The sequence below is a fragment of the Ursus maritimus genome, unplaced genomic scaffold, assembly GCF_017311325.1.
Source record: "Ursus maritimus isolate PB19 unplaced genomic scaffold, ASM1731132v1 scaffold_11, whole genome shotgun sequence".
In the NCBI taxonomy this organism is placed as follows: Eukaryota; Metazoa; Chordata; class Mammalia; order Carnivora; family Ursidae; genus Ursus; species Ursus maritimus.
Genome location: NW_024423453.1, coordinates 39,548,998 through 39,575,331, shown reverse-complemented (window position 1 = coordinate 39,575,331; position 26,334 = coordinate 39,548,998). Strand labels below are relative to the sequence as shown.

At 32.6% G+C, this 26,334-nt stretch overlaps 1 protein-coding gene across 1 annotated transcript in view; it reads left to right on the top strand.

The window, feature by feature from the left end:
* The window catches only part of LRBA (LPS responsive beige-like anchor protein), a 762,114-nt gene that overhangs the window by 122,354 nt on the left and 613,426 nt on the right, over positions 1–26,334 (top strand). The window contains exons 12-17 of the mRNA XM_040626351.1: positions 1,558–1,666; positions 2,201–2,353; positions 8,258–8,426; positions 13,138–13,217; positions 14,497–14,559; positions 16,488–16,585. Of these exons, the coding sequence (XP_040482285.1) occupies positions 1,558–1,666; positions 2,201–2,353; positions 8,258–8,426; positions 13,138–13,217; positions 14,497–14,559; positions 16,488–16,585 (672 nt within the window). The remainder of the gene's footprint in view (positions 1–1,557; positions 1,667–2,200; positions 2,354–8,257; positions 8,427–13,137; positions 13,218–14,496; positions 14,560–16,487; positions 16,586–26,334) is intronic.

The following is a 26,334-nucleotide window of genomic DNA, read 5'->3' as shown; positions in this document are numbered from 1 at the left end:
TGAATACATTTTTCTCTATCATTCTAATTTAAAAAGATAAGTTATTTTAAATTGTTACATGACAGTGATTTATTATGGGGATTTAGCTTTTCATTTTTAATTATTGCATATAACTGAAAACTAAAATTTTTGATGATGAAATTTATATTATAGGTGGTATTTTTTTTAAATTAGATTGTACATTGGACATATTTCTCTCTTCTCTTACAGTATAGATTCTGAAAAAGGTAGAGACATAAGAGGAAACAATATAAAACATTGGGGGGGTGTCTGAATGAATTTTTCATGGCTGTATATTCTAGTGAGACTAGTAATTATGTTTAATGTATTATTTGAGTAAATGAGTTTTCCATTCCTTTTTAGAATTCTCTCATTTCTGCTTTGATACATAAGTTGATATCTGCTATCAATGTATGTATTTAATGATGTAATAATTCTCTTGGAATTATTTTTAGGCAACAAAATGACTTTTTAAACTATATATATATATATATTTTTAAGTAATCTCTACACCCAATGTGGGGCTCAAACGTACAACCCCAAGATCAAGAGCCACACACTCCACTGGCTGAGCCAGCCAGGCACCCTGACTTTTTTCCCCCTAAGGAATGAGCTATCAAATCAAGTACTTACGACATTAAAAAAAATTAAAATTATCCTTGACATATTGCTACTTCATTAATTTTTTTGTGTCCTAGTTTGAAACCTGTGTAGCAGAACCTCAGTTATTTTTTTCTTGGTTATCCTTTTTTTTCCTTTTTTTTTTTTTTTAACTTTTCAAAATCTTTATTGGAATTGCTGACATTTTAAGAGCACTTTTTTGGAGGAGAAGGTTGGCTGCCAGTCAGGCTTTCTTTCTTTGTGGAGATATCTCAGAGCAAAATTTTGAGAAGGAGGTAACAGCTGACTAAGGTTCCATTCCATTTTCGGTATCTCTAAAAGTTGTGAGGATGCGAGCATGAATGTACTGCCTATTCAGTTTTTAAAGTCTTCTCAGTTGGTTACTGAGTTATGATTTTCCTGTTGGGATAAGGTACAAAATTCTTAAATTAGTGTTTGAGGACTTCGGTTTGCACAATTTTACTTTCTTATTTTCCCCTTCACGAACTCCATTCAAACCAGGCCAGTCTGGAGCCCTAACACATTCTGAGTGTTTCTACCCTAGTGTGTTTGCTCTGTGTATGTTTCCCCTCTGCTTGGCCTCTAACTCTCTAAAATTGAATATATGTGCTGATCTAAATTACATATATTCTTTAAGGATTTCATATACTTATGTTAGCTGTTTTATTACTTGTTTTTGGACATGGCTAATTTTTCTCTAGTTCCTGCATGTTTCCTCATGTTGCTTCTGAGTAATTCACTTACTAGTAGGTTGGTGATAAAGTATATGGAATAAATAATTGAGTAAGTCCTAATCTTACCTTCAAATTCTAATCCTGAAATAATGTTGGAGGCAATTTTATTAGAACTTCAATTTCCTTGCTGTATCTAACAACCCCCCCACCTTTAAAAAAAAAAAGTATGTTTTTTGGACTATTGCCTGTTTTCTTATTCTAGTTCAACTTTGCTTGCTTTTATCATGGAGTTGTTGAAGAACTCAATTGCTATGCAAGAGCAGATGCTTGCCTGCAAGGGCTTCTTGGTAATAGGATACAGTCTTGAAAAGGTAATGTATGAGATGCTTTACATTTTTTTGTTCTTAATTTTCAGACCATGGATTTGATCTCCTAAGTGGTTGAGAAATTCTTTCTGCAAGTGTGTCTCCTTGGTTACATAAAATTACCAAAATTAAGATAACCTTTTGTTGTTTTACCTTTCCTCTATTGCTTTATTAGAGAAACGTAGCATTGAGTCTCATGGCATCTTGAGCTTTGAGCACAGTTTGTGGGCCAATTTTTTTCTGGTATTGACAGCCTTTAATTTACTTTCCTTGCCTTGTACTGGTAGTGACTTCTTTTTTTTTTAAATAGGGAGGGAGTGGGGGTGGAGGAGCAGAGAGAGAGAGAGAGAGAGAGAGAGAGAATTTTAAGCAGGCTCCATATCCAGTGCAGAGCCGGAGGTGGAGCTCGATCTCACAACCCTGAGATAATGACCTGCATGGAAATAAGGAGTCAGATGCTTAACTGACTGAGCCACCGGGTTGGGGGGGGGTTCGGCCCTGGTAGTGACCTTTGATCTACTTTTTTTTTTTTTTTTACAGTCTTCCAAGTCCCATGTCAGCAGAGCAGTACTTGAGCTTTGTCTTGCATTTTCAAAATATCTGAGTAATTTGCAGAATGGGATGCCCCTACTCAAACAATTGTGTGATCACATTCTTCTTAACCCAGCTATATGGATTCATACCCCAGCCAAGGTAATACATATATATAATTTTGTTTTATATATATATATAATTTTGTTATATATATATATTGATTTTGTTTTACTGTTTTCACCAGGTTTTTGTAGTTGAGGAGAGTGATAATTATGAGGATTTTCTTCTATCCTTTCACATGCTGTCAAGTAAAATTTCAATAAATTGTGTTTTTTGAGAAGCTTACTTTTTTCTTTTTAGGTATATTTGCATATCAGTGTATATTTTTTTGTAGAGCAGTGTATTTTTTAAGATTTTAATTCTAGTATAATTAAAATACAGTGTTATATTAGTTTCAGGCATACAATATAGTGATTCAACAAATTCTGTACATTACCCAATGCTCATCATGACAAGTCCACTCCTTAATCCCTATTTCACCCATCCCCTCACCCACCTCCCCTTTGGTAACCATCAGTTTGTTCTCTGTAGTTAAGATCTGTTGCTTGGTTTCTCCCTTTTGTTGTTCGTTTTGTTTCTCAAATTCCACATGATGAAATCATATGGTATTTGTCTTTCTTTGACTGACTTATTTCACTTAGCATTATACTCTCTAGCTCTATCCACGTCATTGCAAATGGCAAGATTTCATTCTTTTTTATGGCTAAATAATATTCCATTATATAGACACCATATCTTCTTTATTCATCTATTGATGAACACTTGGGCTGCTTCTATAATTTGACTATTGTAAATAATGCTTCTGTAAACATAGGGGTGCATATATCCCTTTGAATTAGTGTTTTTGTATTTTTTGGGTACATATTCAGTAGTGCGATTACTGGATTGTAGGGTTCTATTTTTAATTTTTTGAGGAACCTCCATAGTGTTTTCCACATAGGCTGCACTAGTTTGCATTCCCACTAACAGTGCCAGAGGGTTCTTTTTTCTCCACATCCTTGCCAACACTTGCTTCTTGTATTGTTGATTTTAGCCATTTTGACAAGTGTGAGGTTATAACTCACTGAGTTTTGATTTGCAATTCCGATGAGTGATGTTGAGCATCTTTTCATGTATCTTTTGGCCATCTGGTTGTCTTCTTTGGAGAAATGTCTTCATTTCTTCTGCCCAATTTTAATTGGATTGTTTGGTTTTTTGGGTGTTGTATAAGTTCTTTATATATTTTGGATACTAACCCTTTATCAGATAGGTCATTTGCAAATCTTCCATTCAGTAGGTTGCATTTAGTTTTGTTGATCGTTTCTTTTGCTGTGCAGGAACTTTTTATTTTGATGTAGTCCCAGTAGTTTAGTTTTGCTTTTGTTTCCCTTGCCTTAGGAGACATATCTAGAAAAATGTTGCTATGGCCAATGTCAGAGAAATTACTGCCTGTGCTCTTTTCTAGGATTTTTATGATCTCGGGTCTCACATTTAGGTCCTAAACCATTTTGAGTTTGTTTTTGTGTATGGTGTAAGAAAGCGGTCCAATTTCATTCTTTTGCATCCTGCTGCCCAATTTTCCCAATACCATTTGTTGAAGAGACTGTTTCCCATTGGGTAGTCTTTCCAAGCCATGTCAGTATTTTTAAAAACAGAGCTATACTCTTTATTTTCTGTTAAATCAAAATTTTTATTTGAGAGAGACTTTGATTTACTAAGTATAAATCAAACTTGGACAGGTCCAATGTAAATAATAATGTTTCCTATCAACTGTAGCTCTATTCTGTTGCCAGTATGCATACAATATCAATGTGTACATATGTATGTATACATATACATGAGTTTAATTCTGCCAGAATAGTTGAAATGTCACCCAGTTTTAAGGCTTCCATGATATACTGGTCTCCTTTAATCATTTTAATTCACATGAATTTAAATTATTAAATACAATTATATTTATACACAACTTATTTAGTACTGTAACAATAAACCAATTCCTTCTAAGTGAATATAAGTGAATTTGTGATAAAGTATATAAATAAAACCTTTGTTAAGTCCTAATGTTGTATTAAATTGTCCTAAGAATATTAATTGTGGTAGTGTTCAGGAGAAATTGAAATAGAAATTTTTATTAAATTGCATAATTGTATCTGCCTTATCTGCAGTTTTTTTAGAAGTTGTATTATTTCATACCTATTAATTTCCTCTCTCCACTTCTCCCTTTTGATCCACTTAGAGTGTTTATCATTGTTTAGGTTGGAATAACACATACTTATTTTAGTTGTCAGAAAAAAATGCAGACTTTCTTTGCTTTTCTAGAGTCATAGTATCTTATTTTCAGTTGGTCTTTTCAAACGTTAAAGAGAAAAACAGCTGCTGACTCTGATTGCCATTTGGAAATAATCAAAGGAGGCAGCTGGAGGTTGTACCTTTTTATCTCTGGGTTCAAATTTGACCTCTTTTTCTTCTATGACCCTTAGTCTTATTTCTTTTCAAGGATTGTTTCAAGTTACTTTTTAAACCTTTTACTAGACACTTTTTTTGTCTTACTAGGCAGCATATTTGTAAGGCTTTGGATCTCTTTTGATGTGGTCAAAAAGCCTGTTTTAGATACTTAGTTGTAGAGGAATATTTTTAAAATTCGTAATATCATTTTCTTAAGTTCCTGGTGTTACTACACTCTATTTCTTACCTTTTCCTTGTTAATAATTTTCTTTAATTTTGTTCTTAGAATTTATAATTGATTTGATAATACTAAGTTTTCCTTGTTTTAGCTGTCTGTTTTGTGTATCCATAAAGGGTTATATCTGCTTTAATTGTATTATGGAGATAGTTCTAAAATGGTTTGTTTTGTTTTCCGAAGTTTGATCTGGGTGTTATACAATTACAGGGAGGGAGGAAATTTTTAAGAAAAAAAATACAACGTGATGCATACAAAATGAGGTTTAGGGTTTTGCAGAGAACCTCTATAGATGAGTGAGCATAAAGTTTAAGCTTCATTAGCTTCGTGGTAATTCCACCTGTGGTTACCAAAGGTGAAGGTATGTATTTATGAATCAGCCTTTGCTTTTGGAAAAGGGTGTTGACTATGCTGGTATAGTCATACTATGTTGATATCCGTTCATCTTCTCAGAGATTGTCTTTTTAATGACCTAAAAGGAGAGGTGAAATTTCCTGTATAAAACTTTCCATTTTTCTTTTACTACAGTATCATTCTTAATAGACTGACTTTCTTCAGTTTTTCATTTTTTATCACTATCATTTTTTGGCCAGAATTCTTAGTTTTTAACATTTCACTCTCAGATTATTTCTTAGCCTCAAACTGTGTAATAATTTCCCCATTGTTTACAGAATAAAGTAGTCCCTTTTCTAGCCTTAAGTCTTCATGTCAGTTCTCCTTTCTAAGCTTTCTGGCTTAAAAACTCAATTACCCTCAGTGGCTAGGCAGGTACTAAAATGTTATCCCAGAGCAGATGTTCTTAATCTTGGGTGTCAACAGAACCTGTTGGGAGAGGTTTTTTTAAAAAAATAAAAAACAGAATTCCACCCCCTTCACTCCACATTGTGTTTTATTTGGTCTGGGATAGGGCCCAGACATCAGCATTTTTAAAACATGTTTTTCGGGTGTTCTAATGCACAATCAGAATTGTGGACCATTGTACAAGATCTTGGGAAACCTATTGTTGTATGATCTACCATTTTCCCTATTTGAAATTTCTACTTTTGTTCTACCTATATTACTACTAATCTTCAAAGTCTGTAGTACCTATTTTATTAGTCAGGCTTTTTTGAGTATTTTAGTTTATCCTGTAATAATTTCTCTGCCCTCCAAATTGATAGTTTCTAATAACTCTTTGCTACTCATTTTGCAATTAATTACATATTTTACAATTAGGTACATGGAATTAATTACATATATTCTTTTTTTTTTTTTAAGATTTTATTTTTAAGTGATCTCTGCACCCACTGTGGGGCTCAAACTTATAACCCTGAGATCAAGAGTTGTTTGTGTGCTCTACCAACTGAGGCAGCCAGGTGCCCCTTTATAACGGTGTTAATTCTAGACACTTTTTTTTTTTTGAAGATTTTATTAACTTATGAGAGAGCACAAGTGGTGGGGGAAGGCGGAGGGAGAGGGAAAGCAGGGCTGATGAGGCAGGGCTCAATCCCAGGACCCTGGGATCATGACCTAAGCTGAAGGCAGACATTTAACCAACTGAGCCACCCAGGTACCCCAATTCTAGGCACTTTTTAAAAGAATTTCCTTAAGTAGTCTTTATTTTTCAATAGGCATCTTTATTACATTGGCTTTTTACTTAAATTTATGTGTATTTTTCATCTTTTCAACTGGATTTCAGCTACCAAGGGATAATGTATATGTCCTTGTATTTCTATTAATACATCACTATGCATAAGTGGATGTAAATATTTTTTAAGTGACTGAAATAGCATGGTTAAGAGTTTGAACCATGTCAAAGAAGTGTTATATAGCCTTAGTGACAAGTATACTGGGGCTATCCATTTGAATAACATTAGCTGCATCAACATAATACTATTTTTCAGTGAGACAGTGGGATATTCCACATACATAGTTTTCTAAACTATAATCATTATAAAATTGAACCTCAATTTTAAGTGGTTCAGAATCTGCCACTCTTTACCATATATGGTTACTAATTGGCTCCCTGATTCATTTAACCTTGATTTTTATTTATAGGGCATCTGGAAGATAGGTACCTAATTTTTGCTCCCTAAAGAAATTACCAGGTAACACTGACATATCTTGCAGGTTTGAAAATGAAAATGCCGTCATTGTCTAGGAAGACAGCATAAATGTTCCATTTTAAATGATTGGGAATAGTTTGGTCTTTGGTCAAGGGGCAAGTGTATATGTCCTACTTAAAATTTTTTCACTTATAAAGTATATCTACTAGCAATGAATTGAAAAATTCTTGATTTTGACACAATAGTAGAACAAAAGCAATCCTTATTTTGTGCTGTTGGAAGTACTAGATTGTAGCTGTTGGTGAGTTTTAGAGCTGTAATTTCAGTGAAATTTTGTACTAATATGAAATGTGTGGTGGTAGAGTAGTACCTATAATCTTTTGTTTCTCCTAAGAGCTTGTATTTTGAAGTTACTAAGTTCTTATGTGTTTATTGAAATAATTTATTTGTAAATAAGACTAGTAGAATCCTTTTTTTTTTTTAGATTTTATTTATTTATTTGTCAGAGAGAGAGAGAGCATAAGCAGGGGAAACAGCAGGCAAAGGGAGAAGCAAGCTCCCAGCCAAGCAAGGAGCCCAGTGTGGGACTTGATCCCAGAACCCTGGGATCATGACCTGAGCTGAAGGCAGATGCTTAACCAACTGAACCACCCAGGCATTCCAGTAGAATCCTTTTCTAATTAGAGGATAATACTGATAAACATGTTCAGAGAGTATAATCTTATGATTATAATCTTTCTATCAATGAGCAATTAGAATTCTGTTTTTCTAATATTTCTTAAGGTAGGCTTTACACTTTTTTTTCCCTTTTGACTTCTACCTTTTTCCCTTTCGAGTTATTCCTACTTTTTCTTTCCTTTTTTTCTTTTTTTGTTATTTTATCTTCTACTTTTCTGCAAAATGAAGAAAATTTCCAGCTTTTTAAAGCTACTATGCATAGTATAATTAGTAAGCTTACCGTAAAGAGGTTATATATGTTCATGAATAATTGCTCATTGCTTAATAGGAATTAAACAGTTATTTCCATGGAATAGTGCTGTAAAAATTTGATATATTAGGGGATGTTTTCTTTATAATGAAACTGTAAAAGAAGCATTTACCTGGTGTAGTTTTATAAGGAATGTGTGTGTTTGTGTGTGTGTGCGTGCCAGTGAATGTGTGTTATCTGTTAGCATGGGTGTTACCATCAAGCTCAGCATCTTTTTGGAACAAGTATAATCCAGGTGAGAGTATTACCGGAACCACAGATAAAATGGTATGCTGCTTCTTTGATGTAAGTTCTTCATTTTGATTCTCTAGGTTCAGTTGACACTCTATACTTACTTATCCACGGAATTCATTGGTACAGTCAACATATATAATGCCATTCGGAGAGTTGGAACAGTGCTGCTCATCATGCATACACTGAAGTACTACTACTGGGCAGTGAATCCTCAGGATCGAAGTGGTATCACCCCTAAAGGATTAGGTATATTATCCCTATTTATATATTTTTTTCTTTTCTTTTTTTTTTCTTTTTTCTTTTCCTTGTTAATATATATATTAAAAGAATAATATCTTATTCTTGAAGTTTTTCTGAATATCATCATGGCAGATTTTCTTTTTTCTTTTCCTTGTTTAATATATATATATTAAAAGAATAATATATTATTCTTGAAGTTTTTCTGAATATCATCATGGCAAAATTTTACTTTAATCTTATTGATAATTTTAATAGTTTGTCCTGAATTGAGGTTGCCAGAGGTTAATAACTTGCTACTTTTATGGGAGAATGCTGCTTCTGCTGGTATAAGTTGTTTGCAGGCAAATATGACTAGGATGATACTATTAAGTCTCTGAAAATGAGAAGTTCTATATTAGCTTATGGTATTGATGCTGAAGCTAATTATCATGATGAGAATTATTGAAAAACCATGTTTTTTGGGAAATGAGGATTTCTTGCGGAAGTAGGGGATGTATCTGCTAATAAATAATATAATGAAGTTACAAAATTTCAGTAATTATTTTCCTGTATAATCAGGAAATTACTGGAGAGATGGTATTCATTCATGATGTCAGAAATTTATGGAAGTTATCAAAATAAAAATTTTGACAAATGGTGGATCTTTTGGTTGTAAGTGCAACCTGCTTCATATTGGCTATTGTTGTAAAAGGGAGTTAATCAGCTCATATAAACTGGCATTATCAGTTGAACTTAGTGCCAGGGTTCAGAATATGCCCCTTGAATCCATTTTGTCTCTCTCCATTTCCCAGTTCATCTGTGTTGGCTCTTTTCATGTATTCTCTCCCTTGTAGTACTAAACAACAACTCTACCTGCACATCCTTAAAACTATAAGTCTATCAAAAGAGTGTCTGCCTGTATTGAACATTTCCAGCAAAAGTCTCTTTGTTGCTCAATGGCTCTGGCTGCATCATGTGCACAGTCTTATGTGGCAGGTATTTTTCTGATTACGCATACATGGGCATGGAAGCCCTTCGCACCTCTGAAGTACATGATCTGAGAGTGAGTTTGGGTTCAGTGCCTTGATAAAAATTGAAGGCTGCTGTTTGAAATCAGGAAGTAGATGCTGGAGAGTCATTGTACTTAAATGCTTTGGCTGTTCAGTGATTTACAAATACAAGTTTCATATTAATACAATGTTTCTTTATGCCTTTCAAAATCTGCTTATTCTCAGAGGATATGCTATGTATAATTTAGAAAGATATGAATGCACACAGAAGTTGTATGATCTGGTTGAGGTGGTAGGGTTGTGCAGATAGAGAACTAGGTCATAATTTCCTGATGACTATTTGATGGTACTGTAGGGGTATCATGTACTGTCCTGGGTATTAGTTTTGTATTCTGGAATTGATTTTATAACTGATTAGTGACCTTGGGGAAGTCTCATACTTCAAGTGAGAGAGCTGGACAAAGTTTGTGTTCTATTGTAACTCTGTAACCGATTCTTTGTCTAGGAATTGTCATGTGGAACAAATTTTAAGCAATTTTCTTCCTATTTTAATTGATCCATTTGAGGTCATGGTGGTCTTGTGCTTTGGTGGTCTAAGAACTAGTTGTAAATAGTGATTAGTGGAGGGAAAATTGCAGAAAATATGAAGCTAACAGGTACCTAACTTTAGGATTTTATAACAATGGGTGTTTGGTTTCAAAAGCTTTCTACTTGGGGATTATTTGTTTGAGACATGAAAATTGACTTTAATGTGAGCCATGTGTGACCAGGGACTTTTTCAAGAAGGGGAGGAGATATCAGAGGTAGTCAACATAATGTTTCCCTTCCAAATGAACCAAACTGTTTTGAGGTGTACTTTAAAAAATTTTTGTATTAGCTTATGCAAGAGTAACCGAAGCTTTTTTTTTTTTTTAACTAAATTCACATATAAGTTTGGATTTTCCTTTGTAAACTTCTGTTACTGTACTAACATTCTCAGAGTCTTTTAAAACAAATGTAAGTGCATATTATTATTGAATACAAATTTTATTACCTCATTTTCATGTTTTGAATTTCATCCAACCTTAATAAAAAATAAACTCCTTCATTGTAGTTTCAAAGTAACCCATTTTATACATTTGGAAACACTGTATATACTATTGTATGTGAGATTGAATGTCTTTCTAGAGGCATAAAACTCTATATTGAAGAATAATTGACAGTCTTATATTAGTATCAAAATAGTGATTTGATATTTATATACATTATGAAATGGTCACCTCAGTTAAGTCTAGTTACCGTCTGTCAGCATGCAAAGTTGTTACAATATTATTGACTGTATTCCTTACTCTGTACATTAAATCCCTGTGACTTACTATTTTATAATGGGAAAATTGTACCTCTTGACCTCTTCCCCTGTTTTGTGCATCCTCCCATCTTCTTCCTTCCTCCTCTCTGGCAGCTGTCAGTTTGTTTTCTGTATCTGTGAATCTGTTTCTGTTTTGCTTTGTTTTGTTTTTCAGATTCCACAAACAAGTGAAATCATACACTATTTGTCTTTCTCTGACTTACTTCACTTAGCATAACACTCTTTAGGCCCATCCATGTTGTCACAGTGAAAAGTTCTCACTCTTTTTTATGGCTGAATAATATTCCTGTGTGTGTGTGTGTGTGTGTGTGTGTGTGTGTGTGTGTGTGTGTATACACACACACACACCACATCTTTATTCCTGTATTTGTCAGTGGACATTTAGGTTACTTCCATAAATGCTGTGGTAAATAATGCTGTGCTAAACATACCGCTGTATATATATTTTTGAATTAATGTTTTTGTTTTCTTTGGATAAATACCTAGAAGTGGAATTGCCGGATTGTATAGCAATTCTATTTTTAATTTTTTGAGGAATCTTCATACTTTTTTCTGTAGTGGCTGCGCCATTTTACATTCCCACCAACAGTGCTTGAAAGTTTCTTTTCTCCACATTCACACTAATATTAAATACTTCTTGTCTTTTTGATTTTAGCCATTCTGGCAGGTGTGAGGTGAAATCTCATTATGGCTTTGATTTGCATTTCACAGATGGTTAGTGATGTTGGACATCTTTTCATGTGCCTGTTGGCCATCTGTATGTCTTCTTAGAGATTTTTCTTGTTTCTTGAGGTGGGCCTGTTTTGATATAAACTTCCCTGTTGGATCTGCTTGTGCTGCATTTCATAAGTTTTGGAACATTGTGTTTACATTTTCATTTATCTCAAGGTATTTTTTAATATCCTCTTTTATTTCTTTATTGTCCCATTGGTTTTTTAGTAACATGTTTTTTAGTCTCTGCATGTTTGTGTTTTTTTTTCCGGTTTTATTCTTGTAATTGATTTCTAGTTTCATATCCTTATGGTTGGAAAAGACACTTGATATGATTTCAGTCTTCTTAAATTTATTGAGACTTACCTTGTGGTCTGTCATGCTGTTATTGTAGAGGAATGTTTCATGTGCTTGAGAAGAATGTTATCTTGTTTTGTATGAACTACTCTGTATATATCTGTTTATTATATTTGTTCTAATGTGTTATTGAAGGCCAGTGCTTTCTTATTCATGTTCTGTCTGGATGATCTATCTATTGATGTAAGAGGTGTGTTAAAATCCCCTATTATTATTGTATTACTGTCAAGTTCTTGTTTTTGTCTGGTAATATTTGTTTTATATATTTAGGTACTCCAGTGTTGGGCACAGAAATATTTACAAGTATTATACTTTCTTGTTGGATTAATACCTTTATCATATGTAATGCATTTTGTCTCTTGTTACAGCTTTTTAAAACGTCTACTTTGTCTGATAAAAGTATTGCTGACCCAGCTTTCTTTTCATTTTTATTCGCATGGTGTATATTTTCCTATCACTTCACTTTTGGTCTTTGTGTGTCTTTAGAGAGTGGGTATCTTGTTGGCAACATATAGAGGGTCTGCTTTTTTTTACTCATTTACATTCAGAGTTGTTACTGACAGGTACATATTTATTACTATTTTGTTAATTGTCTTCTGTTGTTTTTATAGTTCTTCTCTGTGCCTTTCTTCTTTTCTTGCTGTCTTTCTGTGTGATTTGATGATTTTGTTTAGTGTTCTGTTTGGATTCCTTTTTATTTTTTGTGTACCTATTAGAGGTTTTTGTTTGTGGTAACCATGAGCTTCATATCTAACAAACTCTGTATATAGAAGCCCATTTTAAGTTGGTTATTCCTTAAGTTCAAATGCATTCTAAAATACATTTTTACTTTCATCTCCCAAAGTTTTATATTTTTGATGTCATATTTAAAATTTTTTATTTAGTGCATTCCTTAACTAATTATTGTAGATCTGGTTGATTTTATTACTTTTGTCTTTCAGTCTTCATACTCACTTTACAAATGAGTGATCCCCTACCTTTACTATTATGTTCGCCTTTGCCAGTGTGATTTTTTTCTTTCCTGTATTTTCTTATTTCTAGTGATAACCTTTTTTTTTTCCTGCCTAAAGAATTCCCTTTAATATTTCTTGTAAAGTCTGTTCAGTGGTGATGAATTTTTTTAGTTTTTGCTCATCTTGGAAACTCTTTATCTTCCTTTCAATTCTAGATGATAATGTTGAGGCATATATCTCTTTAGGTGACTCACTTTTATATTTCTCATAAATATATGGAAGAAACTATTAGGAAAGACAGCTTTATACTTTGAGGTCTTTGAAACACTAAGTGTGTGTGTATATTATTTTTTTCAAAGATGGACCACGACCTAATCAAAAAGAAATACTTTCTCTACGAGCATTCTTGTTGATGTTCATTAAACAGTTAGTGATGAAGGTGAGTTTATACTACTTCTCCTTTAGCATGTTCTGTATTTTAACTTATAATTTCACATAATATACAGTCTTGGGTTTATTTACCCTTTATTGGGTTATTAGGTTTGCACATCGGAAAGTACTCTGAAAGATACTTGATTCTGTGGTTTTTTGTTCTTTCTTGTACACATATGGTTGTACATCATTGCAGAATTGGAGATTGATAATTGTAATATATGTTATATGAATTTCTCTAGGGGTTCAAGTGGATTTATTCTTTCATTCAGTAAATATTTACTGAGTTTCTGTTAAGTACTAGGTATATTCTTGGCGCTAGTGATACAGTAGTCAAGAGGAGGTTTCATTTTTAGCGGGCCTCTTGTACCTGACATTCAGATTTTTGAGAAAAAATTTCCATGTGTAAAGGTACCAGAAAGATGTATCAGCCTTTAGAAATTATTACATTTGTCCCATCTTATTCTGTTGTAGATAAAGTAAAATTTATTATTTTAAAGGAAGGTATTTTGGTTTTATAAGAGAGCAATGTATGAATGTATTTTGTCAATATGTTATTTTCCTATGTCATTTTCTTATTTTTTAGAATTTGATATTATGTTAAGTGGGCTAAACTTTTCGTATATCTTTTAGACTCAGATACCTTATTTCTATTTACAAAAAAAACTTATCACTTGATTTTTGTGTTTTTAAATTTTTTTGTGTGTTTTTGTTTCCTAATTCTCTTTCTTATTGCTCTTTTCTCATTGCAGTTTTGTTTTATCATTAATAAATTGATAGGATAGGTTGAAAATTTACAGTGAGTTCATATTTAAAAGTGCAGTGTTTTCCTCAGGGAACAGTACTACTCAGTTTTTAGTACCTGACCGTTTAACTGGTAATTTTAGAAGCTGTTCATTTACTCTCAAAATTTAATAGAAAAAGAAATAGAAAAATTGTCTTCTGTATTTAGTGGAGTGATAGGTGTGAATAGTATTCTTTTATCACTAACTATTGGTTTTCTTACTTCAGGGTTTAATAGCTTTTTTAGATAGCCTGTCATGTATGGTTCTGAAAACAGGATACCTGATATCATTTCTTTGACTTCTACACAGTCTTGATTATTGCATATCTTTAGTGTTTCCCCTAATTCATGTTTTAAATTTAGATTCTATATTATAGTATCTTTGTATATTTATAGCAACTGACCAGGTTGACAAATGTTAGGTGTATTATTTACCTTTAAAAAAAACTTTTTAAAATGCATGTATAAGATACTTTAAGATACTTATATTATGTTTTTAAAGGATTCTGGAGTAAAGGAAGATGAACTGCAGGCCATTCTCAATTACCTACTCACTATGCATGAGGTAACATTTGAAATTTATATTTTGGGATTTTATTTTTTGAGCTGCATTATGGTCTTTCTTTTTAAAGTAAAAAGTTAAGGTGATCTTTCATTAATATAATTATAATGGGGAGTAAATGTACTTAGGAACTAAATCTTAGCAACTTTCATTTAAATTACCACAAGATCCTTTATTACCACAAGATGGCTCTGAGAATAATCATGAAAAGCTTTAAAAAGTTTTGAAATTGGATCTCATTGAATTAATAAGAAAGTATGCCAAAGAATACCTTCATTGTATCTCTAGGAACCAGTGTAACATATGGAAAAATAGGTTATGAAAATGACTAAAAATGATTAGATTTTTAAATTCATAACACAGTCTTCCAACTGATTTTGCATGTTCAAATACTGTGAAGTCAAACAACTTATTTATAATGGGATTTGTAATTATGTGGTTGAAAAGGAGGTTGAAAATAGATTGAAATGTTTGGGGTTTTTTCCTTTATTATTTTGCCCTGGGAAAATGTAATACATGGCGATATAATCTAATTAAATAATGGGATTAAGTATTTGTTAAATAAGTAAAATTTAGAATTGATGTAATTTCATGTAAAGCACAGCATTTCAAATGATAATTTCATTTCTATTTTGTAGTTCATGTCTTGTGTTTTAATAAATATCTGTTATAGTATGAAATAATGTCTTTTTAAATCATCAATAAATGGGAGATACTATTTTGTCCTATTGCTCTTAATTGAGGTAGAAAAGTGGATTAAATTTCTTGATTGGATCATATTTGACTCAAACATTAATGATTGTACTTTCTTTTTCCTCTTGATTAGGGTATTTTATTTGTTGAATTTCTTTATACAATGCAATAGTTGAAGATTTTTCAACTGAACTTCCCAGTAATGTTATTGTATATGATTTTGTTTTTTATTAACCCTAACTCCCTACAGGACTGAAGTACTTTATAAAAGAGAAGCTGAAAATCATGGTGATCTTCTCTTTTCTCTTAATCTGTTAATTCAGAAATCTTTTAGGTCTTTCAAAGAACACTTTTCCTAAGCCTCAGTTCCCTAGCTCTAGATATCTGCTTAGCTTACTGAAAATTAGATGTTCAAATAACTGCGGTTCCACAGCTGTGAACAAAAAGTTATAGACAGGGCAACAGAGAATTAGCTCTTGGTAGCTGCTTCCCTTGTCCTTTTTTGGGTCAGTTTTGCCAAGTTGGTTCTAAATATGCATACATACTAGAATATTCAACCAAGGCTGTGTAGGATTGTCTTGGAATTGTTTTGGATTTCAGAACTCGTATATGTTTCTGTGCTCTTCTGTCAGTATTAACAAGTTATACTACATACGGTAGTATGTTGTCTCAATAAACATTTACTGATCATCTATATCTTCAGTATTGTCAACAGATAATATATGAAAACTATTCACTTATTTCCTCAAAAGCTTACTGTTACAACTGGTTTCTTCAGAGGGTCAGTGAATAAAGCACTTCAGGTAAAATTGGGAAATTATACATATGTTGTCTCCAACACTGCCATCAGATTGCCAGCATCGATTACCTTATTGTTGGCTCTGATATGTTTTGCTATAAAAAAAGAAAACAACTTAGTTTCTCCTTTCCTCAATTTCTTTCTGTCTGAAAAAACCTGTTAAGTTAGATGTAGTATATCTATAGAATATGTTTCAGGAAATCTTGATACTGTATACTTTAAGAAGGATTATGTTTCTTTGATTTAGACATTTGAGATTTGGTGATGTGATATTTGAGTTAAACAGATGAATATGTATGTATAAAGAATGAGCTTGTTAAAAACAAGTATATATTGATCATATGGCTATTTATTAAGTTACTTTTTTTATTAAAGAAGTATTCAGTGTTCAAAAAAGTTCTTTTTTTCTTATTTAAAAAAATTTCTATTTTGATTTTAGGATGACAATCTAATGGATGTCCTACAGCTGCTTGTTGCATTAATGTCAGAACATCCTAACTCTATGATTCCTGCTTTTGACCAAAGGAATGGATTACGGTAAGAGTTGTATATCAGGGATTTAAATATATTTAATATAAGAGTTTAGTTTGGAAATGAAAGAAGATTCTTAAATATGGGAAGTACTACTGGATCATATATTATAAATGAGTTAAGGTATAAGACCCATTTGTTTTATGTGTTATGATTTTTGAAGAAATCTTTAATTATAGAGGATGTGTTACTATTTAATTTGTGAAGACAGATCAGGCAAATCAGGTTAGTATTTTGTATGGTTAGTGCTGTTATACAGGTATTATAATACTGAATTCTTTAGCAGAGTTATCTTTAGGTCCTAGAACAGTAGTACTCATTTGCACTGCAAGAAAAGCTCTCTCTGCTCCCTTTTAAATATTGCTACCTTCATTCCCAATCCCAAACCATCATTTTATTAGTCTACTTGGGCTTCCATAACAAAATATCATAGACTGGGTTGCTTAAACAACAGAAATTTGTTTTCTTACAGTTTTTTTTTTTTTTTGAAATATACACTGAGAAACTAAGTCTTCTCATTGTGTTTAAACTATTTACTTTTAATGTAACTACTGATAAGTCTTTATTTTCGCCTAGCATTTTATTATTTATTTGTCCCAGTGTAGTTTTTCCCTCTGTTTCTCTTTTCCTGTGTTTCTTACATTTGAATTCCTTTAGTATTCTTTTAAAATTAATCTATTTGGTTTTATATCTATCTCTGCGTAATTTTATTTAGTAGTTGCACAGAAATTTCACAGTTTAATATTTTACCTCTTCAAATAAAATATAGAACCATTTCAACTATTTATCCTTTTAACCACCATTGTTTGTTACTACATCTAATATATCACAAGTCTCGCTAGACAATGATACACTTTTTAGTTTCACTTGTTATATGTATTTTAAGAATTTAAGGGAAGAAAAATCCCTGTTTACATTTTTCCAGATAGTTTCCAGGTAGTCTTTTTTTCCATTCTGGAAGAACTCTATTCACATTTCTTGTTGAGTAGTTTTCTTGGAAACGAATTTTAAAATTATTTTTTCTGAATATAACTTAAAAAAAGATTTATTTATTTATTTTAGAGTGAATGGGGGGAGGGGCAAAGAGAGAGGGTGAGAGAGAGAATCTCAAGCAGACTCCCTGCTGAGTGCGGAGCTGGAAGCAGGGTTCCATCTCATGACCCTGAGATCAAGACCTGAACTGAAACCAAGACGCTCAACAGCTCACCTGATTGGACCACCTGGACGCCCCTCTGAATATAATTTTATCTGCCCTTCATCATGCAAGGGTATTTTTTGCTGTGTATAGAATTCTGTGTAGAATTCTACTTTTTTCTTTTAGTACTTTAAAATATTTTTCCATTGGTTGCTGGTACCCATGGTTTCTAATGAGAAATATATGGTTATTTAAATCTTTATTTGCTAAATAAAATGTACTACATTTTTGTACTTGCTTTCAAGACATATTCTTTAGTTCCTCCTACAATCTTATGGTAGTTTTCTTTGTGATTATCACCAATTTTGAGACGTTTTGGGCCCTTATTTTCCTATGATTTGCTTCAGTTATATCTTTCTCCCTTTATTTTGGGTCTCTAGTGACATTTATAATAGGGCTTTTGATGTACACGTCTGTGAGCCTCTTTTTTTACTTTATTTCAATCTTTTTCCTTTGTTCTTCAGATTTGATACTGTCTATTGATATAGAAGCTTGCTATATGTGATAAACTTGATCTTCAACTTTATGGACTTTTTGTTTGCTTTTTCTGTTTTGGTATTAAGGTCATCTCATAAATATTTTAGATTTTTACATTTCAGTTGTATAATTTTAATATGGTTAATTTTATATTTTTTTTTGTTGAGAACCCTATTTTCTGATCCTATTAGACTGTGTTTATTTTCACCTTCCAGAGCATATTTATAATAACTCCTTTACTATCTTTGTGTGATAAATACAACAATTTGTCCATCTCATCAGCATTTGTTCAGTGTATTTTCCTCTGAGAAATGGTTATATTTTCTTGGTTCTTTGTATGTTGAGTAATTTTTTAATGTATCCTAGACATTGTGAATATTATCTTTTATAAACTATGTGTTTTGTTAAAATCCTCTAACTAATGTTGACATTTTATTTGTTTTATTTTAGTAATAGGGGTTAGACTGCAAGTTCTACCTATCCTTTGTGGGTAGAGGTTCCAAATGTCATTTATTGTAAAAACCTCTTGGGGCGCCTGGGTGGCTCAGTTGTTAAGCGTCTGCCTTTGGCTCAGGGCGTGATCCCAGAGTCCTGGGATCAAGCCCCGCATTGGGCTCCCTGCTCCGCTGGGAGCCTGCTTCTTCCTTTCCCACTCACCTTGCTGTGTTCCTTCTCTCGCTGGCTGTCTCTCTCTCTGTCAAATAAATAAATAAAGTCTTAAAAAAAAAAATCAACCTCTCTTGTCCTGCTTTGTGTCTTCCTTGCACATAATGCACTCAGGGATTAGGTAGAGAATTGGATGATAATTCAAAAATTTTTTTAATTTAGAAAGATTTCACTGTTCTGGTCTGTGTCTGCCCCACACAAATGCATCTTGTGGGTCAGTTTAGGGCTTTTGTGGGTTTTTACAAAGATTTTGAGGATCTTTCTCTCCTGTTTGCTCCTATTCAGGACTACTCTCCCCCCCCACCGACCTGTACAAACCCATTTTCTTAGTTCCTCTAGTCAAAGGACAGTTTTTCTCAGAGTATTAGCCATCTGAACATCTAACATCCACCTCTGAGATAAGAGCTCACTTTTGGGTCACATTTACAAGGGAAAATAAAAATTGAGACTCCTCTCTCTATAATGGATAATTCTCCAAATTTTACCATCCTTTACACCAATGCATCTGCTTTTGTTTCGTCTTCAGAGTGCTTACAAAATTGCTTTGTTTTAGTTCTAATATGTAAGACAGAGAGGGTGTAATTAGCTTTACTTCGTCTTGGTTGAGCCAGAACTTCTGCTGATTGTTTAGTTTGTTTTCTTTCTTTTTTTTTTTCTTTCTTCCTTTCTTTCTTTTTCTTTCTTTCTTTCTTTCTTTCTTTCTTTCTTTCTTTCTTTCTTTCTTTCTTTCTTTCGAGATTTATTTATTTATTTTAAAGAGAGAGCACAAGAGAGTGAGTGAGTGTGTGTGTGAGCAGGAGCAAGGGGCAGAGGGAGAGAGAAAATCCTCAAGCAGGCTCCCTGCTGAGTGGAGAGCCCCATATGGGGTTCAGTTGCAGGACCCTGAGATCATGACCTGAGCCAAAATCAAGAGTTGGCTGCTTAACTGACTAAGCCACCCAGGCGCCCCTAGTTTTCTTTTCTAAAAAATATTTTCTGTTTAATGGTTTTATAATACTGTATTTCCTTTCTTCTTGGTGGACTTTATTATTTCTTATAAGACATGTATGTTAGCAATAAATTTTCCCAGTTCATCTGAGGACACTTTTACATCTCTTCATTTTTGGGTAATAATTATGCTGGATATAAAATTTTAACAGTTTTCTTTTTGTTTGCACTTGGTGGTTTAATAGACTTTTGGCTTCTACCGTTTGTGATGAGATGTCAGCCTTATATTACTGTTGTTTTCTATATGTTGTGTCTTATTTCTCTTAATGCTTTTAACATTTTTTTTTGTCTTTGAATTTTGACTATATTTTGTTTAGTTGTGATTCTTTGTTTTTATCCTTTTGTGGTTTATTGAGTTCTTGGATCTGCAAGTTAATGTTTTTTCATTAAATTTTGGAAGATTTTCCCCCATAGTTTCTTCAGAAAGTTTTTCTTCCCCATTCTTCTTTTTCTTTTGGCTCTTGCATTATACCTTTGATGGAATACTACATTGTCTCACAGGTTTCTAAAGGTCTGTTAATTTACCGTCCATCATTTTCTCTGTTCCTCGGATTGGATAATTTCTGTTGATCTGTTGAAGTTCACAGACTCTGTCTTTTGCTATCTGAATCAGCTGTTGAGTACCTCTTGTGAATTTTTCATTTTTTGTGTTTACTTTTCAACTCTAGAATCTTCATGTGGTTTGTTTTTATCTTTATTGAAATTTCCTTATTGTTTACTTACTGTTAATTTCTTTTAATTATTTGAACATGCCATTTTAAAATTAGTTGAATGTATTTATTGCATGTCGTTGAAGTGTTTGCAAAATCTGGTATTTGGAACTTGAATCATTTTGCTGATTGCTTTATTTTTTTTAAATTATGAGTCACACTTTTTTATTTCCTTGCATGTGTAGTAATTTTGGTTGAAAACTGAGTATTTCAGATAAGTATTATAGCAAGTCTGATTTCTGTTTTGTTTGTCCATGGGTTGTTGGTTTTCTTTTCTTTTTTTTTTTTTAGATTTATTTGAGAGAGAGAGCGTGAGAGAGAGCGAGCAAGTGAGCACATGAGCTGGAGGGGCAGAGGGAGAGAATCTTGAGCAGACTCTGTGCTGAGTGCAGAGCCTGATGTGGGGCTTGATCTCATAACCCTGAGATCACCACCTGAGCTGAAACTGAGTCAGACGCTTAACCAGCTGCACCATCCAGGTGCCTCATTGGTTTTCTTTTTAAAAAATATTCCATTTTTAAGTAATCTCTATACCCAGCATGGGGTTTGAACTCACAACCCTCAGATCAAGAGTTGCATGATATACTGACTGACCCAGCCGGGTGCCCCATGGGTTATTGATTTTTTTGTTTATTTTAATAATTTGCCTTGTCTAATCTCCACATTTTGTTTGCTTCATGGTGTGCAGCTTCTGGTTTCTGAGCTTATTATTTAATTATTTTTTTTTAATTTCCTCTCTGTTTTCTCTCCCTCTCAACTGGGAAGGTGGTTTGGGCATTAGTCCCATCAATAAGGCCATTGACTCTTGATTTTCTTATCTTAGTGTGTAGTGATTTCTCAATAATAAATGCCTCTCAATTTGTTGTTTCCCTGGATGAAAGGTTACATGTGAAAATTTTGTTTAATTTTATTTCTGTCTTTTTTTGGTGGAGGGAAATGCTGACTTCCACATTGGCATTAGTAAAAGTCATTCTTGCTATTTTTTTTTTTTATAGTTTATGCTTTAAATTTTGGTACCTTCCCAGTCTTTTGCTTATTATGAATAAATGAAAAATCTGTAATTTGGAAGACTATATGGAAATGTGAATAATTAGTCCCATCTAAATATATGTGGTTCAGTCATTTAAAAAAAACATTGGATAAAGAGATTTATTGAATATTTACGTTAGTTATATAGGAAAAAATAACTTGGGAATGATGGGTGGGTAGTTTTTTTTAAATCTAGTTGGAGTTCTGTGGAAATATTTTTTGGCTCCAAAAATTCAGGATGAGATTTTATGAATTGTTGATTTATTTTTTCTTTTTCTTTCTTTCTTTCTTTCTTTCTTTCTTTCTTTCTTTCTTTCTTTCTTTTTTCTTTCTTTCTTTCTTTCTTTCTTTCTTTCTTTCTTTCTTTCATTCATTCATTCATTCATTCATTCATTCATTTCTCTTTTTCTGCCTGTCTGCTTGTCTGTCCTTCTGTCATTCTTTCCATCTGTTTTTCTTCCTTCTTGATTTCTTTCTTGATTTCTTTAATGAGTTAAATAGACCAAGAATCCAAATGGAGCATTGATGCATAATTTCATTATCTGTTTATGGATACATTGCTACCTAAAATGTATTACCATAATTTTTAAGGGCCAAAATGAAGAGCACAGGTATATATTTAGTGAAACTTTCATATTAACTGAAAGTCAAATGGAGTGTAACATAGGCTCAAATTGAAAAACATGGAGAAATTTGGAGAGGGGGATAGTCTTTCCTGGTTCCAGGTAATATAGGAATGCCAAACTGCATCATAGAAGTCAGTTAATTTTATAAATTTTAAGTGGCAATTTAAATTCCATTAAATGAGAGAAATTTTCTCATTTACTTGTTAAGTATAAATTCTTTTCCACCATCACTTCATTTAGACATTGTCTCTGATATCTTGGGGCACTTATTTTTCCTTAGAATTGACTATGTTTTCTTTTTTCTTTTTTTTTTTTTTTAATTAAAGATTTTATTTATTTATGTGACAGAGAGACAGCCAGAGAGAGAGGGAACACAGCAGGGGGAGTGGGAGAGGAAGAAGCAGGCTCACAGCAGAGGAGCCCGATGTGGGACTCGATCCCGGTACGCCAGGATCACGCCCTGAGCCGAAGGCAGACGCTTTAACGACTGCGCTACCCAGGCGCCCCGAATTGACTATGTTTTCTAATGCAGTGTCAGTCACATCGTAGGCCATGCTTAAGTTTTAAGTATTAAATTTTTAATTTTTGGAGTCTAATGAGCTTTTGTCTGTGAACAGATTGAAATAATCTGTTACTTTTCAAATGACTCTTTTTGGTATTTCTATTACCTGAATATTTTCTTCATTGAAAATGCTATAATGTACATGCTGCAGTATTTTTCAGTTCAGAAAAATATATATGTTAGAATGTACATAAATTTTCATTATATGTATAGTTGTAGTAAAATGGATTATATGAAAACATACCCCAATTTTAAATAGTGCTTCTTATGGATTGCTCTTAATATCTTTCTTATACTTTTTTCTGTTTCCAAGAGAGGAATGTATGTAAAGTTATAAATTTTTTATAGTTAGAAAAATATATAAATGTCATTGAAGCAGTACAGGATTTTCCTACTCTAATGTGAGAAATGTTTTTTGTGTTAAATAGGGATTCAGCTTTGATCAAAAAGTAAACTATGCTCACTTGGTTTTACAGAATTTAGTGGTTAGGTTTAGTAGATAAACTAATTGGATTCAGCTTTAATGGGAAATATTCAGCACTTAAAAATTATTATACAGTACGTATGAGGTGTGTAGATCCAATTGTAGTCATTTTGGTCTTTTCATATTATTAATGCTAATAAAACATTATTTGAAAGTACTTAGACATTTCTATCTGGAGTTCATCTTTTGGTGAAATCATTGTGATTTTATTTTATTTTATTTTTTTTAAGATTTTATTTTTATTTATTTGACAGAGAGTGTGAGAAAGGGAACACAAGCTGGGGGAGTGGGAGCAGGAGAAGCAGGCTTCCCGCACGGCCCTGGGATCATGACCTGAGCCGAAGGCAGCCGCTTAGCAACTGAGCCACACAGGCGCCCCGAAATCATTGTGATTTTAACCAAAGATTATTTGTTAAGTTAAACTATAGCAAGCATAGATTAATTCATTCTATGTTAAAATATCTTAGAGTGTTGTGGTTTTTAAACCAGTATTAAACTTATGTTAATATTTCTTTTACAGATAATTTAATTTTTATTTTACTTAATTTAAATCATGGAAGGAAAATAATTTATAAGCATATCGGTATTGTCCCAATAATTGAATGTGAAACTAGTTTTGGTAGTATGATTTGTATTAAAAATGTCTACTTTCACATATCATTTTATGAGATTATAATGTATTATGGACCTAGATATTTTTAATTAATATTTTAGTAGGAATCAAAGTTCTTTTTATTTATTTCCTTTTCTGTCAGCCACTAGAGGATCAAGGCCTTTACTTTTGTTCATAATTATTTTTTTCAGACTTAGTTATTAAGCATTAGGATTTTTATCTAGGAGGATACTTGAAAATCTTAGTATTTTTAAAATAATCATAAAAGTTTCTGATTTTTTTCTAAATGTTTATGAGGAAAGAAATGGTATAATGAAATCAATTGAACATTACTTTGCTTATGTAATTGTATGATAGTCAGATTTTTCTATACTTTGTTTATACTCAAATCAGTGGTCTGTGGCTGAATGCCCTTGGCGATCATTTTAAAATTTAAAATTGATTACTATGTAAATTTTGAGAATTGAAGGTGAAATTTATTTTTAGATGCATGTATGTTTCAACCTTTTTGCTTTTTAATTATTTTTGATTATCATTCATTACCTGTTGTCATTGTTACTCATTATCCTGTTCTTTTGCTTTTCATGATGAGAATTATTTACAGATTTAAGTATGTGTTATTAAACAATGATTTCTTTGTATTGATTTTAAAATAAATGTGGTAGTTTCCAAAGGGCATTGTTTAGCCTGTAGTAGAGGGAAAAACAGTGACTCAGAATCAGCTTTATGCCATACAGTTTGCATAAATACATTTGTGGGTATAATATAGACCACCATTATTTTCTAAGTATTTTAATTTGTTCTTATTTTTTGGTCTTCATTAAAAGGAACAATAGTGAGAGATAAGCAAAATTTTTAAAGGCTTTTTTAAAGAAGAGTTTTCTGTTATAAAATTTAGAGGAAAGTATAGACATTTCTCATATACTCGCCTGTCCCCACACATGTATACCCTCCTTTTTTATCAACATACCCACCAGAATGGTAGAGTTGATGAACTTACATTTACACATTATAATCATTCAAAGTCCATAGTTCACATTACAGTTCACTCTTGGTATTGTACATTCTGTGGATTTGGACAACTATATGATGGCATGTATCCATCATTAGGTTATAATACAGAGTACTTTCATTGCTCTAAAAATCCTGTGCTCTGCCTGTTCATCCCTTCTCCACCCACCCTCAATCTCTGCCCCCTGCTGATCTTTTTACTATTTCTGTAGTTTTCCCTTTTCCAGAATGTCATATGTTTGGAATCATACAGTATATAGCCTTTTCACACTGGCTTCTTTCACTTAGTAATATGCATTTAAGATTCCTCCATGTCTTTTCATGGCTTGGTAGCTCATTTTTTTAGTGTTCAATAATATTCCATTGTTTAGGTGTTCATAGTTTATTAATCCATTCACGTACCAAAGGATATCTTGGTTGCTTGCAAGTTTTGGCAATCATGAATGAGGTACTATAAACATGCATGTGGTTTTTGTATGGACATGTTTTCAACTTCTTTGGGTAAATAACAAGGAGTACAATTGCTGGATCCTATGGTAAAAGTATGTTTAGTTTTGTAAGAAACTCTCAAACTCTCTTTCAAAGTGGCTGTACCATTTTGCATCCCCACCAATAATGAGAGTTCATATTGCTCTACATCCCCACCAGCATTTGGTGTTGTTGGTGTTCTAGGTTTTGTCCATTGTCATAGGTGTGTAGTGGTGTCTCATTCTTGTTTTAATTTGTATTTCTCTGATGGCATATAATGTGGAGCATCTTTTCATATGCTAATTTTCTATTCATGTATCTTCTTTGGTGAGGGTCTGTTCTTTGGCTGTTTTTTAAATAGTTTTTTTTTTTTTTTAATTCTTGAGTTTTAGGAGTTCTTTGTATATTTTGGGTAACAGTTCTTTATCAGATATGTGTTCTGCAAATATTTTCTCCCCATCTGTCTTGTCTTCTAATTCTCTTGATATTGTTTTTTGCAGAGCAGAAGTTTTTAATTTTAATGAAGTCCAGCTTATCAGTTATTTCTTTGTGGATTGTGTCTTTGGTTTTGTATCTTGCATCCCCATACCCAAGGTTTTCTATGTTTTCTCTTGTCTCCTAGGAGTTTTATAGTATTGCATTTTACATTTAGGTCCATTTGGAGTTAATTTTTATGTCTAGATTCATTTATTTGAATGTGGATATCTACTTGTTCCAGCATCATTTGTTGAAAGAGTATCTTTGGTCCACTGTACTGCCTTTGTCCTTCCTTTGTCAATGAGAAGTTGACCACATTTATGTTGGTCTATTTCTAGGCTCTTTATTCTGTTCCATTGATTTATTCATGTATTCTTTTGCCAATATCATACTGTCTTGATTACTATACCTTTATAATGCATCTTGAAATCAGGTAGCATTGATTTTCCA